General features: G+C 42.5%; 1 protein-coding gene across 1 annotated transcript in view; it reads left to right on the top strand.

Moving 5' to 3' along the window:
• The first annotated feature begins 919 nt into the window (after positions 1-919).
• LOC117519709 (peroxisome proliferator-activated receptor gamma coactivator 1-beta-like) overlaps positions 920-12,939 on the top strand; it is a 215,026-nt gene continuing 203,006 nt past the window's right edge. Inside the window, exon 1 of the mRNA XM_034180967.1 lies at positions 920-1,038. Coding sequence (XP_034036858.1) covers positions 958-1,038 — 81 coding nt within the window. The 5' untranslated portion in view covers positions 920-957. The remainder of the gene's footprint in view (positions 1,039-12,939) is intronic.

Raw genomic sequence — 12,939 nt, 5'->3', positions numbered from 1 at the left:
TAAAAAAAACCCACAATGAGGTTTTTGGAGCATTATAACTGTTTTGCACAAATAAATGTCATTATTATTATTATTATTATTGACATGTCAGCCCTAAATTTACTTTGAAGAGGGAAATTTCTAGATGCAAAGTCATAACTGTGAGATGTTACATGATGTCCAACTATCATGGATGCATAAAACACGACCCTTTAATGAGTCAAACAGATTGAGCGAGGCAGTGTGTCCTGTTGTACCTATCTATCTATTTATTAATTCCATAGTCATTACATTTGCACCGGCCTGGTGAAGCGGTGACAGCAATGTAGTGTTTTCACCGGTGTGTGTCTGTGCGTCTTCGGACATGATAACTCACCAACAGCTGGATGCATTTCCTTCAAACGTAGTGGGAATATTACTTACATAGACATCGAGAGGTGATTCGATTTTGGAGTAGTTTGGTCAAAGGCCGAGGAAAACTTGAACCCTTTTGAATATTTCAACAACCAACAAGTTTAGATGGATTATCTAAAGCATATATTCATTGATTAGGAAAAAAAATATTTGTGATTGATTGGCATGGATGACTTCATACTTGTCACACAGAAGTCACAATGAAGTCACATATAGTCCAAAAACCATATCCGACGTGCACGTTATGGTGCCGTGTGGCGCGTGCACGGTGCATCCAGCAGGCCCAATGATGACTTTCATTCACTGTAATTTTAAGCATCATAATACAGGTTTAGTGCTCGTTATTACATTTATTATGATGTTGATGATTGTTGTCATTTTTTGAGTTATTCATTTTATTCTCCAGATAGTTACATTTCTATATTTGTGAATATTGCTGGTGGCCGCTGTGACTCCTGCAGGTCTCAGGGCGGGAGGTGCGAACAGAAGCGCCCCCTGCCGGCCGCCGCTCCTCCTCCTCCTATACTCCGCTCTCTGACTCCGCGGCGCCTCATTCACTAGAAGATGGCGGACTGTGCTCCACTATTAGATGAGGAACTCTCGTCCTTTGTCTTCAGTTACCTGACAGAGAACTCCGGCGCTCAGGTAAGACGCGCTCCTCGGCGGACGCGCCGGGACTCGGAGCTCTCCGCAGCGGGCCGCCCGTGTTTGCGCTGCCGGCCTCGGTGCACGCCGAGCCGGGCTGATGTCAGCCCGCTGCCCGGCTGTCAGCAGCATCTCCCGGCACGGCTGCGAGCCTCGCTCCCTCTGTGTGTGTGTGTGTGTGTGTGTGTGTGTGCGCGCGCGCGCGTGGACGTCTGGCTTTCACGTGTTTTGTGCAGGAAATGTCATCAGCCACGAGCGCTTTGGAGGCTTTTCAGCCGGTATTTGAGCGCTTCCCGGTGCCGCCGCGTGGCCGCTCCCGGTGCGTGATTTTCGGATTCAGAGACGCTCCGTGGAAACTTTTGGCGCATATTTCTTGAGGAAGTTTGTGATCCGGAGATGTGGACACGTGGGGCGGCTGTGCACGCGTGGGTTCGGCCTGAGGATCCGTGACCGTGACAATTTGGCTTTTAAACCATTTAACCATTTTTGAATCATTTTTTATTGGAATTATTGAATTAAAATAAATTCTCAATAAATTCTGTATTTTTTTTCTAAATGTGCACCGTGGCAGAGCCGCGATCTTATTTAACTTTTACTATTCCAATGTGCTCGTCACGGCACGTGGAACTATGCGTGTCTGTGGGCTTCCTACGTGGATTTGTGCGTGTCTGGCTGCTTTCTGCGCAGGTCTGTGCGCTTGCCGCGTGGCTCTTTGCGTTCCCGTGGGCTTCCTGCGCGGATCTGTGCGTGTCCTTGCTCTTCCTGCGCGGATATGTGCGCTTGTCGCGTGGATCTGTGCGTGTCCGTGGGCTGCTCGCTGCGCTTCGGTGCTCAGTCGTATTTTCTGTCATTCTATTTTGCGACTCAGGCGGGTGCGAATGAGTTTGTGACTTTATCCGAAAGTTACTGACGAATGTAACGTTTTCATACACTGTGCGTGTCATGGTTTGGTAACGGTTACGAAACCAGAGTGACTCCGCATAACTTCAATAACTGATGACGGCTGGCTTTCCACGTCAGATTGGCCGCGACGAACTGCCTTCAGAAACCACTGTAATTTCAAATTTGCATGCTTGTCTGCAAACATGCCCACGGCCTGCGGCGTCACTTCATTTATGAAATAAGAAGGCGTGACCTTCAGTTGAATTCGGCTTACATTTCACGCAGCAAGACGGCGTTTTGTAATCAGGAATTCTGAGTTTTTCGAGCTGGAGCTCTGCGTGCACGGCGCAAAGAGGGGCCGAGCGAAGTGCCCCATTTAATAAACCTATGCAAAAAAAAATCAAACAAAAGCGCATCAAATGTTTGCCGAATTAAAGAATATATGACATTTGTAATGAATGTAATCCCCCTGCGGTCTGCTACCTGTAGAATTTTGCATATATGCAAATAAATACAAAATTTGCATCTTCCTCATTGGAATTTGGTTATAGTGTCTTAAGAAGGAAAGAAGCGTGTTCAGGTGTTTTCTGCGTCTGCTTCACGCTGTTAGATTTCCACGCGGTTTGTTTAATCCCAGAACATGGCAAGCAGTACTTAAAAAATGCAGGCGGTTATTGCACGGGAGTGCACGGCGCTCTGAGCACGGCTGTCTGAGGTGCACAGGGGGCGGGGCTTGCTGGGGTCCCGTCAGAGTTGATTGACAGTTTAAGCAGGTTAATTCCGTGTGGGATCCAGAGGGACTGTGGACTATTTATAACGTAACGCAGCACGTGGTTCCACAGACAGGCACAGACAGACGTGAAGCACCTGCACATATTTGTAGATAGTGTTGTATTAATGAGAAAAAATATTATGTGAAGATGTTGGACGTTACAGTATGGCATAAGAATAAAATAAATCTTTTTGGTATCTTGTGCTGTGGTCGTGGGTTGCAAGTTTTCAAGCATACATTTTGAGATATGAGTCATCATTGGACAAATATATGCAGAAAAACCTCCAGATATAATTTTGGTTGCAGCTGTTGCAACATGAATGTGTTTGATGTGAGTGAAAACTTTAAACATGTGATTTTTTAGTGTGTTGGTTGGACAAATTGCGCCTGGTGCTTTTGCATGTTTCTGGACAAAAGTTGACAGATTAAAGTGTGCAGTATTGTTCGCCAGACAGTGGTCCCATGAGTTCAGCTGTTCAGGCTGCAAAGAGAGGATCATAATACAGATGAGACCTGCAGACATGTTTTGTCTTTTCATCGTAGTTGTGATCCATTTGTCGTTGTTTAGTCTAATGTTCAACCACATAAAAATTCATCTGAAGAAAGTAAAACAGTTATTTTTGGAAAAATAATTTTTAAGTAGTTGTCTGTTTCTCGGTGTCATGTTTTATTTTTAAAATAAAAATATGGAGATGTTGTTCCACAGCATATGGTTACAGTTCTGCTCATGAGGCTTCTTTAACATCGTACAGGGATTGTTATTTCCCTCGTGTGTTAGCATGTTGGTGTTGTATAATTTGCAGTTGTTTCTTCAGCGTTGACGGTGATGTTGTAAATCTTTGCGCATTGTTGTCTTGGGAGTTGTTTTGGCTCGAGGTGAATTAGGTCAAAGTTTGCATGTGAGTGCATTCATGTCGGGAAGATGTCTTGCCGCACGGATCTATAGGTCACACTGGGTCACGCCAAAGAGTTCAGTCTTTGTCTCATCAATCAATCAATCAATCAATTTTTTTTATATAGCGCCAAATCACAACAAACAGTTGCCCCAAGGCGCTTTATATTGTAAGGCAAGGCCATACAATAATTATGTAAAACCCCAACGGTCAAAACGACCCCCTGTGAGCAAGCACTTGGCTACAGTGGGAAGGAAAAACTCCCTTTTAACAGGAAGAAACCTCCAGCAGAACCAGGCTCAGGGAGGGGCAGTCTTCTGCTGGGACAGGTTGGGGCTGAGGGAAAGAACCAGGAAAAAGACATGCTGTGGAGGGGAGCAGAGATCGATCACTAATGATTAAATGCAGAGTGGTGCATACAGAGCAAAAAGAGAAAGAAACAGTGCATCATGGGAACCCCCCAGCAGTCTACGTCTATAGCAGCATAACTAAGGGATGGTTCAGGGTCACCTGATCCAGCCCTAACTATAAGCTTTAGCAAAAAGGAAAGTTTTAAGCCTAATCTTAAAAGTAGAGAGGGTGTCTGTCTCCCTGATCTGAATTGGGAGCTGGTTCCACAGGAGAGGAGCCTGAAAGCTGAAGGCTCTGCCTCCCATTCTACTCTTACAAACCCTAGGAACTACAAGTAAGCCTGCAGTCTGAGAGCGATGCGCTCTATTGGGGTGATATGGTACTACGAGGTCCCTAAGATAAGATGGGACCTGATTATTCAAAACCTTATAAGTAAGAAGAAGAATTTTAAATTCTATTCTAGAATTAACAGGAAGCCAATGAAGAGAGGCCAATATGGGTGAGATATGCTCTCTCCTTCTAGTCCCCGTCAGTACTCTAGCTGCAGCATTTTGAATTAACTGAAGGCTTTTTAGGGAACTTTTAGGACAACCTGATAATAATGAATTACAATAGTCCAGCCTAGAGGAAATAAATGCATGAATTAGTTTTTCAGCATCACTCTGAGACAAGACCTTTCTGATTTTAGAGATATTGCGTAAATGCAAAAAAGCAGTCCTACATATTTGTTTAATATGCGCTTTGAATGACATATCCTGATCAAAAATGACTCCAAGATTTCTCACAGTATTACTAGAGGTCAGGGTAATGCCATCCAGAGTAAGGATCTGGTTAGACACCATGTTTCTAAGATTTGTGGGGCCAAGTACAATAACTTCAGTTTTATCTGAGTTTAAAAGCAGGAAATTAGAGGTCATCCATGTCTTTATGTCTGTAAGACAATCCTGCAGTTTAGCTAATTGGTGTGTGTCCTCTGGCTTCATGGATAGATAAAGCTGGGTATCATCTGCGTAACAATGAAAATTTAAGCAATACCGTCTAATAATACTGCCTAAGGGAAGCATGTATAAAGTGAATAAAATTGGTCCTAGCACAGAACCTTGTGGAACTCCATAATTAACTTTAGTCTGTGAAGAAGATTCCCCATTTACATGAACAAATTGTAATCTATTAGACAAATATGATTCAAACCACCGCAGCGCAGTGCCTTTAATACCTATGGCATGCTCTAATCTCTGTAATAAAATTTTATGGTCAACAGTATCAAAAGCAGCACTGAGGTCTAACAGAACAAGCACAGAGATGAGTCCACTGTCCGAGGCCATAAGAAGATCATTTGTAACCTTCACTAATGCTGTTTCTGTACTATGATGAATTCTAAAACCTGACTGAAACTCTTCAAATAGACCATTCCTCTGCAGATGATCAGTTAGCTGTTTTACAACTACCCTTTCAAGAATTTTTGAGAGAAAAGGAAGGTTGGAGATTGGCCTATAATTAGCTAAGATAGCTGGGTCAAGTGATGGCTTTTTAAGTAATGGTTTAATTACTGCCACCTTAAAAGCCTGTGGTACATAGCCAACTAACAAAGATAAATTGATCATATTTAAGATCGAAGCATTAAATAATGGTAGGGCTTCCTCTTGCAGCCTGGTAGGAATGGGGTCTAATAAACATGTTGATGGTGTGGATGAAGTAACTAATGAAAATAACTCAGACAGAACAATCGGAGAGAAAGAGTCTAACCAAATACTGGCATCACTGAAAGCAGCCAAAGATAACGATACGTCTTTGGGATGGTTATGAGTAATTTTTTCTCTAATAGTTAAAATTTTGTTAGCAAAGAAAGTCATGAAGTCATTACTAGTTAAAGTTAATGGAATACTCAGCTCAATAGAGCTCTGACTCTTTGTCAGCCTGGCTACAGTGCTGAAAAGAAACCTGGGGTTGTTCTTATTTTCTTCAATTAGTGATGAGTAGAAAGATGTCCTAGCTTTACGGAGGGCTTTTTTTCTTTTTCCAGGCTAAGTGAAGATCTTCTAAATTAGTGAGACGCCATTTCCTCTCCAACTTACGGGTTATCTACTTTAAGCTACGAGTTTGTGAGTTATACCACGGAGTCAGGCACTTCTGATTTAAAGCTCTCTTTTTTAGAGGAGCTACAGCATCCAAAGTTGTCTTCAATGAGGATGTAAAACAATTGATGAGATACTCTATCTCACTTACAGAGTTTAGGTAGCTACTCTGCACTGTGTTGGTAGATGGCATTAGAGAACATAAAGAAGGAATCATATCCTTAAACCTAGTTACAGCGCTTTCTGAAAGACTTCTAGTGTAATGAAACTTATTCCCCACTGCTGGGTAGTCCATCAGAGTAAATGTAAATGTTATTAAGAAATGATCAGACAGAAGGGAGTTTTCAGGGAATACTGTTAAGTCTTCTATTTCCATACCATAAGTCAGAACAAGATCTAAGATATGATTAAAGTGGTGGGTGGACTCATTTACTTTTTGAGCAAAGCCAATAGAGTCTAATAATAGATTAAATGCAGTGTTGAGGCTGTCATTCTCAGCATCTGTGTGGATGTTAAAATCGCCCACTATAATTATCTTATCTGAGCTAAGCACTAAGTCAGACAAAAGGTCTGAAAATTCACAGAGAAACTCACAGTAACGACCAGGTGGACGATAGATAATAACAAAACTGGTTTTTGGGACTTCCAATTTGGATGGACAAGACTAAGAGTCAAGCTTTCAAATGAATTAAAGCTCTGTCTGGGTTTTTGATTAATTAATAAGCTGGAATGGAAGATTGCTGCTAATCCTCCGCCCCGGCCCGTGCTACGAGCATTCTGACAGTTAGTGTGACTCAGGGGTGTTGACTCATTTAAACTAACATATTCATCCTGCTGTAACCAGGTTTCTGTAAGGCAGAATAAATCAATATGTTGATCAATTATTATATCATTTACCAACAGGGACTTAGAAGAGAGAGACCTAATGTTTAATAGACCACATTTAACTGTTTTAGTCTGTGGTGCAGTTGAAGGTGCTATATTATTTTTTCTTTTTGAATTTTTATGCTTAAATAGATTTTTGCTGGTTATTGATAGTCTGGGAGCAGACACCGTCTCTACGGGGATGGGGTAATGAGGGGATGGCAGGGGGAGAGAAGCTGCAGAGAGGTGTGTAAGACCACAGCTCTGCTTCCTGGTCCCAACCCTCATCAGACCAGAGAATTAGTTTCTCCTGGTCTGAGGGTCCTTCAGGTGCCTTTTGTCAAACTCCAGGCGGGCTGCCATGTGCCTTTTTACTAAGGAGTGGCTTCCGTCTGGACACGCTACCACACAGGCCTGATTTGTGGTTTGCTGCAGAGACGGTTGTCCTTCTGGAAGGTTCTCATTTCTCCACAGAGGAATGCTGGAGCTCTGACAGAGTGACCATCGGGTTCTTGGTCACCTCCCTGACCAAGGTCCTTCTCCACCGATCACTCAGTTTAGATGGGAGGTCAGCTCTAGGAAGAGTCCTGGTGGATCTGAACTTCTTCCACTTACAGATGATGGAGGTCACTGGGCTCATTGGGACCTTCAAAGCAGCAGAAATGTTTCTGTACCCTTCCCTAGATTTGTGCCTCGAGACAAACCTGTCTCGGAGGTCGACAGACAATTCCTTTGACTTCATGTTTGATTTGTGCTCTCACATGCACTTGCCAACTGTGGGATCTTATATGTAGACAGGTGTGCGTCTTTTCAAATCATGTCCAATCAACTGAATTTGCCCCAGGTGGATTCCAGTAGAAACATCTCAAGGATGATCAGTGGAAAGAGGAGGCACCTAAGCTCAATTTTGAGCTTCTGTGAATACTTATGTACATACACTCATTACTTACACACACTCATGGGGAGTCATGGGGAGCTGGAGCCTGTCCCAGCAGTCATATAGCACGAGGCGGGGTACACACTGGACAGGACGCCAGTCTGTCGCAGGGCCACATATAGACAATCAAACACATTCATACCTGCACACACACCTACGTACAATTTAAAGATTCTGATTCACCTAACCTGCATGCCTTTGGATGTGGGAGGAAGCTGGAGCACCCGGAGCGAACCCATGCAAACACAGAGAGAACATATAAACTCCACACAGAAAGGCCATGGGTGGGAATCGAACCCATGACCTCCTTGCTGTGAGGCAACAGTGCTAACCACTAATCCATTATGCTGTCCTCTTATGTACATATGATTTCTTATTTATATTTTTTTAAATTTATTTATTTATATTTTATTCTTTATTTTTTTGCAAAAATCTAAATTTTTTTCACATTGTCATTATGGGGTATTGTGTGTAGAATTTTGAGGAAATTAATTTAATCCATTTTGGAATAAGGCTGTAACATAAAATGTGGAAACCGTGCAGCGCTGTGAATACTTTCCGGGCGCATGGTAACTTCACAGGTGTTGGAGTTCGACTGTTACATGCAGACCGACTGTATTGTCTTTTTTGGAATTTGACAGCTGATGTTGTTTGAATAGAAAATCAGAAAAAGTTTGTCTGCTCTTCTTCCGCTGACCAGCTAATGAGCGCGTCCTGCAGTCAGCCATTTGTTAATAAACTGTGCGTATTCACCTGCAGCACTGATGTTGTGCTTCAGCCTCCCCTGTTAGTTTGTTTGCAGGATTGCTCAGAATTGATGCAAACAATTCCACGAATTTTGGTGCAAAGGTTGGGCCAGTGTTGGAGATGACTCTGTGGAAATGGGGGTGGATTCTGGATAAAGGGGGCGGAGCCAGGACATGCTGCAAAGATCTGTTTTTTGGGGTAACGTATTTAAAGATTGGATGTTTTGTTGTATAGCATGAATATTTGACACTTATATAAAAGCACAGAATGCGTGAGGGTGCATTTTATTTTTTGTGTTTGGCAGAGGAATGCACTCTTCTGTGTGCCCTTTTAGTTCTGTGTATGTGTGTTATTTTTTTGCAGGAAGGATTTTATCTGCTTTTTTTTCCGTGACATTGTTGGGTCGGGCTGCTGCTGTGCAACATGAGAACAGGAAAAAAGAGGAGAAAAAAGAAGGTGCACATTGTGGCGCGCTCTGTCTGTTCCATGTCTAACCTGATAAGGTGATCTATTCTACAGAAGCAGCGTTAATATTTACACGGGGTTATACCAGGTCTCTCTCTGTGTGTGTGTGTGTGTGTGTGTGTGTGTGTGTGTGTGTGTCGCTCGCCCTCGCCAGCTGGTTATTGTAATACTACGCTCTCCTCGTGACTGGAGTTACAGAACAGACTGGTGCAGTCATGTGAGTTGTAGTGGAGGAAGGAGGGAGGTGGCGCCTGTGACGTAGATGAATAATAGGTAGTCCCGCCCCCTTTTCTTCCTAGCATGTGACCGCTGGCCCCCCCATGCAGTCTCTCTCATTCTCTCTCTCTTGTTCGCCTGCACACATACAGAACACACAGTTAACCATCATTTCTCTCCTTCCTGCTTAATCTTCCTCTCGCTCGTTCTCTCTCAGTCAGTATCGCTCACTCGCTACTTTTCATTGCATCCAACAGGGAGTTTTTTTTTGTTTTGCACACGTTGTTTGGTTGTGTGCTGGATTACTATATTTTTCGGAGTGCAAGTTTGGGATGTTCTTCATCTCATGCCTTGTCCACACGGAAACAACGTATTCGATCTTTTCATCTGTCGTTTGCAAGAAGTTTTCCATAAACGCAAGACAGACCTGGAAATATTCATGTATCCATAATCAGACTGGTTGCAAGACAAGTGTTTGTAAAAGTCACAACTTTTATTCAAAAAAACCCTTAAATTAGGGGGGGTGTTATTTCAAAAATTTTTGAAATCTAAAACTTTTTGCATGGAATATGGAAATATACACAGAATAAACCATAACAGTATAATTTTTGGGTTATTTAGTTCCAAAAACCCATATGGACGGAACGTTTGAAAATTTCAAGTAACGCGTGTGTCGTATATGTGCTGTTGACGTAGAAAACTACTCTATTGCTTATAATTAGTTCACTGTGGCCATGCTATTCTTTACATGTGATGATTATACTCAACTGATGTTCCTGAAATAAAAACTACATAGATTTTGTTTGTTACAATTGATCGTAACGTACTGAAATTAGTTTTTTTGTCAATTACTCTTAAAAACACCAGATAGGCTTAATGTTACTATAGAAGTTGAATATAATCTTGGGGTCAAGCAACATTTGGAGCCAAATTTCAAGTCTCTAGGTGCAGCGGTTCTCAAGATATGACATTTTTGTCGATATTTTTGGCGATTTTTGAACCCGCTATCTTCACTGGCTCCATCCATATGGGTTTTTGGAACCAAATGACCCAAAAATGATCCTGCTATGGTTTATTCCATGTGTATTTCCATATTCCATGCAAACATTTATAGAGTTCCAAATTTTTTGAAATAACACCTCTCCCTACTTAAATCTAGTTTGTCCAAATACTTATGATCTCGGAAAAGTGAAGGGGCTGTGCATAAAAACCCCCAGCTGTAATTACTAAATGATTAATGTGATCATTTTGAAAAACTCTTAAAATTAAAGCTGACCAAAAAATGGCGTTGCCGTCCAAATACTTATGGACTGGACTGTTAAGAGCTTCTGGACAGTTCAAGTGTAGCAACTTGGCATTTAGGAGCATCTCAACGTTGCTGTGTTTGCTTTTCTCTGTAACTCAAATTGGGTGACGTTGCAGAGTAACCTAATCAAGATAAAAATCAGCTTTTAAGGGTTTAAAATGTTAAATGCATCTCGCCTCCATGAAGCCAACGGAAAACCTAACCTTAGAGCCATTATTGGATTGCCGTGTCGCCTATAGAGGCTGGTTCTGTCAGTCGGCACTTTATCCTGTAACCATGACGCCTGCGCGCATCCCAGCGTGTGCAGCACCGCTCTGTCTCAGCTGTCGGATTGTACCTATCAGGTTTTGGATCGGAAGTCACACAATCCCTTGCGGACCATGTGAACTTTCATGTGACGATGCCACAGGGACAGATTTAGATATCCGTTATTCAATACGACTCCAACAGGTATCTCCCAACCCGATATGGGAATATTGGGATAGATCGGGATCGATGTGTCATCCAGAACGTCTGTGATCCGGCTTTGGTTGGGTGAGGTCACAGCATGCGGCGGGAGGGATTCGAACAGAGCTGCTTTTTGCGTCAGTTTCAGGCGCAGAGGCTCTAATGTGCTGCTGTGGGAGAAAACCACAGTCAGAATCCACTGATGACAAGTTGGATTAAATTTGTCTGACAGAAGGCAGCATATAGAGAAGACGGAGGTTGACGGTAAATTTGGTCAGCGTGTCACTAAATATCAGACGGCAGCCGCTCAAAAAAAACACAACCTGCAGCTTTTCTGAAGCAGTGGATGGACACGGCGAAGGTCAAAATTATAAATATATGTTTTTCCTTCTTATTTTTACATTCATATAATTTGTGTTTGGAATAACTTGGTTGTAATAAGATGAGTTCACTTCCTGCCTTCCTCTGAACATCATGTACAATTTTTACCCAACAGTCACATTAGTGACAAGCGACAGAGGCAAAATCCACAACTTGCCGCTCAGTTTCAATCTAGAGTGGGTTTTTTTGTTGTTGCAGCAACAAGAGACAGCAGCCACCACACCACCAGTTCGGTGGAAATAGACTAGAAGTCTATTTCATGCAAATGCTGAGTGACGCGGCGACTGTCAATCAAAGAAAAAATAACCGATCAGAATGAACTAAGATGGCTGAAAACTCCCTGAAAGAGCTTATTTTTTTGTATAAATCCTAATATGTTTAGCATTTTTTTCTCTTATATATTCACAACTTTAAGTTGTGCTTGTCAGGAGAAACTGCTGTCCTTCTGTCCTACGGTGAAACCTTCCACTTCCTAAAACTCCAGAACCACAAAACTCTCAAAATCAATTTTTTTTTATACATTAATACTTTTGAAGTCAATGCTCTGCCTGCCTGCCAAGAAAAAAATCATGCATTTCTGACATTGGTACTGAATTTGGGGTTTCAAGTAGGAAAAGAACAGAAACTCCAAAATGCTCACATCACCTGCTAGATGGCGACAAAAGCTGCTCAAATGTGGCCCAATGTCTCGACTGTTTATTCATTTGAGAAGTTAACTTTTGGTGGAAATAAGATGGATTGACAGCCAAAAATTACCTTGCAGTTGGGTACCCTTATGGGAAACTTGCTTATTTTGTAAAAGTTAGTGAGGAAATTAACAGCAGCTGGTCTGCTCTGTGTTAGCCTGATCCCATCAGATCTCAGAAGCTAAGCAGTGCGGGACCTGGTTAGTACTTGGATGGGAGACCTCTTTGGAACACCAGCGGCTGTGTGTGTTTCTCCAGGTAACACTGGAGTTGCATCAGGAAGGGCATCCGGCGTAAAACCTGTGCCAAATATCAATGTGGATCTGATTGTATCCGCTGTGGTGACCCCGAACACAAAACGGGAGCAGCCGACTGGACAACCAGTGAGGAAATTAACACTTCTAAATCTAAAAATGTTGTTTGTGTAACCAGATAACACGTCTGAATTGATTTATAAGACATTTTACAGAGCTGTTACCATGCTAACTAGCGATACAGGAACTTTATTGTAGGGATGTCCCGATCCGATCACGTGATCGGAAATCGGGTCCGATCACGTGGTTTCAGACTTGATCGAAATCGGACGTTGCACCCCGATCACGAATCTGATATAGATTTTATCCTCATTATTTTGATCAGCACTATTTCAAGCTCATTATTGCAGATTAATGGGCCTTTCACGCGTCGGAAGCGTCAGAGGCGACAGAGGCGTCAAGAATCGTTCTAAAAAGCATTATTTTCAATGAGACGTGTTGAGGTGTCAGAAGCGTCGCGTCAAAAGCCGAACTAAAGCGACGCTTCTGACGGGAGCGCGCATTGCCGCTTGTAGGCAGACGTGGTCAAAGTTCAGCCCAGTCTTTTTTTAATTTTATTATTATT

Source organism: Thalassophryne amazonica, chromosome 11 (assembly GCF_902500255.1).
Source record: "Thalassophryne amazonica chromosome 11, fThaAma1.1, whole genome shotgun sequence".
NCBI classification, from domain to species: domain Eukaryota; kingdom Metazoa; phylum Chordata; class Actinopteri; order Batrachoidiformes; family Batrachoididae; genus Thalassophryne; species Thalassophryne amazonica.
This window is presented reverse-complemented; position numbering and strand designations above follow the sequence as displayed.